General features: G+C 39.5%; 1 protein-coding gene across 2 annotated transcripts; it reads left to right on the top strand.

The window, feature by feature from the left end:
• The first annotated feature begins 53 nt into the window (after window positions 1–53).
• LOC122070020 lies at window positions 54–4778 on the top strand. 2 transcript variants are annotated; one of them, XM_042634121.1, is made up of 2 exons: window positions 54–1536; window positions 3500–4778. In XM_042634121.1, exon 2 carries the CDS (start codon window positions 3513–3515, stop codon window positions 4572–4574), a length of 1062 nt encoding a protein of 353 aa, XP_042490055.1. In that variant the 5' UTR covers window positions 54–1536; window positions 3500–3512; the 3' UTR covers window positions 4575–4778. The 2 variants fall into 2 exon arrangements, with proteins under 2 accessions (XP_042490055.1, XP_042490056.1); XM_042634122.1 differs by lacking the exon at window positions 54–1536 and adding an exon at window positions 1562–2975.
• The last annotated feature ends 461 nt before the right edge of the window (window positions 4779–5239 follow it).

Below are 5239 nucleotides of genomic sequence, written 5' to 3'. Positions count from 1 at the left end.
GGGGGGGTGGGGAGGGGAGTGGGAATATAAAGGAGAAAAGTTTGTGGAAGATGGTGATTGAATGAAATTGAAATTATAATATTTATACTCACAGTAGTCCTGAGTAATGATCCTCATGCATAACTACAGAAATTGCATGTTTTGTGGACTAGCCTGTGGTCAGTGAGAGATCATCAGTCTTTTGTTCATTCTCTTTCTTGGTTTCTCCATAGGTAGGAGGAACTTCTTTGGTTTTTGCTTCCCTTTTAGATTGGATTAAGAATTTTAGTTCTCTATTTTTGCATGGAAATTACTTCCCTAGTGCTTTTGGTCTCAACAGGTCTCAAGTAGGCACATCATTTCCTAAAGATTAGGACCTGCCACTGAGAGTCTTTCATCTAAAGAGATTTCCTCAAATTACTGGCTTGCTTGCATCTAAATTTAATGCTTGGGACAACTTAGTGAAGTGTCATTTAATTATTGAGCCTCACTCGTCATTCTAAGTCCAACAAAAGCCAATTTAAGAGTCGTGGTTTCCAGATCAACTTTGCATAGTAAATGTGGTTCTCCTCAACGGCTGACTGCATCTATAGCTACCAAGAAACCATCTGAATTTCTGCTTACTTGAATAATGGAATTTTTTAAAATTTGATCTTGTTGATTGTATATTTTTGAGATCCTTTTGTTTCAAGTTTTCTTTATTTTTCTCTATTTTCTGCTTCCTCAGTTTTATTATCTTTTGTCTAATATGATCATAAGTTATTTATATCCTTATTTTTTATATGGCCCACATGCCCATGCTATGATTTTTTAGTGTTTGACATGTTAGGCACCCCTTAACACTTGAAGATTTAGCACCCATGGCGTGTGCCCAAGTACTGTAACACCACAGATGGTGGCAGTTTCCTTAATAAGTTTTCTGTGGAGCCAGTTTTTTGTTTAGTTTGGTTAGTTATAAATTGCTGTCCGTCTTTTATATCCTATAGAGGTTTTATTAAATCTCTGCTCTCCTTTTCTAGCATTTCAGGATTTAGACAGTTCAGATAACACAATGCAAAATTTATGGTATCAGAGCGTTAGTAAATGGCAATTATCATGTGTTCATGGGTTGATGCATGCTTTGTATCAAATTCTTGTTTGAAGTTTGGGTGCCCATTTTACTGGCCTTGCAATGTAAGGGACAATGCAGAATGAAGGATATAGGAAGGGCACAATTTTTGAGACGCATTGGAGGACTGGAGTCTCAATTGCTAGTTTTGTAATCATAGTAGTGATTTTGGGTACCTTATGGAGAGCAATCCCATGTTGTGTCTTAGCAGATATCTTTTGGATTTATTTCACAAGTCTATTTGCAGTTTTTCAGCTGCTTTACTTCTCCGTTGTCAATTTTGATGGCCTTGAAGTGGTTTTAAATGACAAAGGGAGTGAATATGGTGTCAAGCAGGGATGCTTGGATGTTCTGTTCTTGGAATAGCAGGGCATGGTTCCGGATTTTTTGTAGCGGTCACATCCTTTTGTTGAAGGAATGACGTGCTTGGACATGATATTGTAAGCTAGGTGAGGGGATTATACCTTCTTGAAGGATTTCTTGTGTCTTTGTATAGCTTTTTCTTTTCCTTTTCCTTTTCTTTTTGTGATTTTAGAATTTCACACCATGGTTTTTACTGCTCTTGCATTTGATACCTAAGGCTAGCATGCGTGGTTTGGGATACTCAATGCTAAATTTGGGTAGGGCTGCTTTCTTTGTTGCTTAATTTGGCAGCATATGCAGTACTGAACTTATAGTGGGAACTCAATTTCTCTCGAGTACAATCAATACACAAATCAGCTAGTTGTTTCCAAGAATCTGGTTGACTTTCTTGGGCTGCCTATACCTACATAATCTATACACACAAATCAGCTTCTCGTTCAGTCACAACTATCTAAGATGTCCTAATGTTTTCTATTTCATGCCTTGGACTTTGACCACAAATCTGGCACATTATTTTGGTCATTCATATCAATATTTGATTGTACTCCACACTTGGTTTCTGTGTGGAAAACTTCCCCCATGTATGCCTTATGGATGTTTGAAATACATGATGGAAATTTTTTGGTCTGGATGAGCTTTTTGAAAGTTGTGCCAACAACTGATGTCCTGAATGCCTCTGAAAAATCATTCATCCAAGCAAGTGGACAAAGGTCCTTTTCACAACCATGCTGCTTATAATCTGCACTGTCAAATTTCACAACCATAGGTTGTGCCAATGAAATGTCAAGGCTGAAATAAAGTACGCATTTCAAGACCAGGAGAAAGGGGGCTCTTGTTAAATGCTTCCAAACTGTTAATTTGGTTTCCTTTTAAAAAATTTGAACTATTTTATTTGAGTTTACCGAATCTTAGTGTTTCTACCATATCCAACCATATGCATGTGAGTTCCAGAGTCTCCTAAATTTTACTTATTTATACTCCCACCAGAACTAGAAATTTAAACCTTCTTGTGCTTCTATGATTAGGTATCAGTTTTACTTGGCAATGAATTTTTGCAGATGCTTTCAGAGGTAATTTTTTTATATGGTTTCAAAATGCATGATGGACGACTTTGTTTTATACCCTCGACTTGTTCGCTGCTTACTCTGGTTGCTTAACAGGATTTTGTATTTTCTCTATCTAGCATTTACCATTTAAAATCGAGAAATTTTTTCTTGTCATCAGGTCCTCAAATGATAAGGAGTCTTTGATGTTCTGAACCTTGTGGATTGACCAACTTGTGGTATTTGAGTCCCTTTTAGCCATTATGGATTTAGATCCAGGAATACTGAAGCCATTTCTGGGTTTCATGATATGTATGATACCTTGTTACTGCTGCCCCTCACAATGTGCTCATAAAACCACAGCTATTCTTGATTTTTTTTTTATATGGATATTTTAGTTCTGTTGGTACCTTTCAAGGATTCAGAAACAATAGTCTGAAGGAGTTGCGGAAAACAATTGTCTGGGGAAGCGTATGACTAAGGTAACCTACAGAAGGTGTTTAACTGAGATAACAAGTTTCTTTACGGTTCTAATACTAGAAGTTGAGAAGCAGAAAGTTCTTAAAGTTGAGAAGTGGAAAGTTTTCTTGGTTTTGTAAGTAAAGGTGTCCGGGGTGGAACTTCTTTGAACATTGAATTGAGGAATTCTCATGGGCTGGTAATGGTATAAAATCTGATATTCTGCAACCCTGGTGCTTCTTGTGGAGTGTAATCTCTGTATCACATTTATCATGATCATTACCAATTATAACTGTATACTATTAGAACAGTCATTTTGTTAGGCTTCATTACAACTTGGGTTGAAAAAAGTTCTTGTATATCATTAGGAATTATTAAGGGGGAACAGCAGAAGTGTGTCCAACATACCTGTATCTAGCTCGATGATTTCTAAATTGGGTTTAGCAACCCTGCATTTGATCTTTTTTTCTAATAAGTTTGCAGGTTTTGATTTATTTTTCTTTATTAATGCTGTCTGTAGCTTATGTTTCTTGATTGAACTTTACAGTTTTCAATTGGAAATGGCGAGAGGTGGCAGGGGACGAAGACTTGGAGCCCGTAAGTACAGGTTAACTCCGTACCCATTACCGTCTTGTCATCGGGAGGTTTCAGATAAGGAATCACACCAGAAGAAATGTTCCAATGCATTGGAGAAAAAGGACTGGGAAGATGCAAACTGTTCGGTGTGCATGGAATATCCTCATAATGCTGTTCTCCTCCTCTGTTCCTCTCATGACAAGGGATGCCGTCCCTACATGTGTGGTACCAGTTATCGCTATTCCAACTGCCTTGACCAGTTCAAGAAAGCATACACCAAAGTAATGTCACCTCGCTCTGCACAACCATGGGATGGATTGGCGGACAACCATAACAGTGATTCAGGGTCTGGTTGGCCCAATGAGAACTGTGAAGTGATGGAGCTAGCATGCCCCCTTTGCCGAGGGCAGGTTAAAGGGTGGACTGTGGTGGAACCTGCACGCGAGTATCTCAATGAGAAGAAAAGAAGCTGCACGCAGGAAGAATGCTCATTTGTTGGAACTTACAAAGAGCTCAGAAAGCATGTACGGGCAGTGCACCCATCAGCACGACCCCATGAGGTGGACCCTGCGCTTGAACAAAAATGGAGACGGCTTGAACGTGAGAGAGAGCATGATGATGTGATCAGCACAATAAGGTCATCCATGCCAGGGGCAATGGTCCTGGGAGACTATGTTATAGAGGGAAATCATCGTGGCCTTGGAACAGATAACGAGGGAGATGCTGACGATGATGGTGGTTATGATGTTGATTTAGGTGACAATTTTCTTAATTTATTTCTTCTGTTCCATCACAACATGGGGGGTGTCAACCTTAACACTCGCCTGAGGAGGTTGGAGAGGGGTTACCTCCGCACATTGGATGAAGATGGTCGTGCCGGAATCACTCGTGTTGCTGCAGCTGGTGGTGCAGGAGATGATGAAGAAGATGAGGATGATGATGATGATGGTTCCTTTGCTGGCCGCCGCAGAGGCAGAGTGATGGAGCTGGGGAGGTCACAGAGGAGGCTTAATCGTAGAAATCGGCAGAGAACGGGGATAATGTGACCTGAAAGAATAATTTTGGGTGGGGGGTGGGGGGGTGGGGGGGAGGATGCTGTGTAGGATTACTTGGTAGAAATCCACATTTGGCTGTCTTGTCCCCCTCCTCTCATCGGTACATTGATCTCATTTATTTGTGGAATGTCATGTTAAAATATTACTGTTAAAAATGGAAAAAAGGATAAAAAGGATAATCGTGTTTTCTTTCTATTTGTATCTTTTTCTGTAAATTTTTTTTGCCTACATATTAATGTCACAAAGGTCCGATTTTTCATAATACCACAATCCTTGATACCCCACATTGATAAACTTTAGGGGAAAAGTTCTAACTTCAGCCCTTGTTAAGAATTGATCTAAGCTTCTCTTCTATCCAACTTTTCTCTCTCCCTTCAACTCTTGTATTGATTGTTGGCTTTGTCATCTCACTTCACTGTGGTCGAGAATTTACACACTACAGACAGATTTTGATCCAAGCTCGATTGGCAGCATGGATGAACAGAGCAGCGAAGAAAATTAAAGGGTCGGATTTTTCTTGTCATCGCAATCCTTTATTACCCCTCAAAACTTGTCATCATAGAAGGTGATTTTCTTTCAACCTGTTATCTGTTTTCGTTTCTCCCTGCAGAAGAAAGAATTTTCTTCCTTTGCATCCTGTATGAGTGTGCCCAGCA

Source organism: Macadamia integrifolia, unplaced genomic scaffold (assembly GCF_013358625.1).
Source record: "Macadamia integrifolia cultivar HAES 741 unplaced genomic scaffold, SCU_Mint_v3 scaffold808, whole genome shotgun sequence".
NCBI classification, from domain to species: Eukaryota; Viridiplantae; Streptophyta; class Magnoliopsida; order Proteales; family Proteaceae; genus Macadamia; species Macadamia integrifolia.
The sequence above is the reverse complement of the archived record's forward strand: the minus strand, read 5'-3'. Positions and strand labels throughout refer to the sequence as shown.

What these genes read in the sequence shown, in the direction of transcription:
- LOC122070020 (XM_042634121.1), top strand. Translation starts at nt 3,513, where the DNA reads ATGGCGAGAGGTGGCAGGGGACGAAGACTTGGAGCCCGTAAGTACAGG.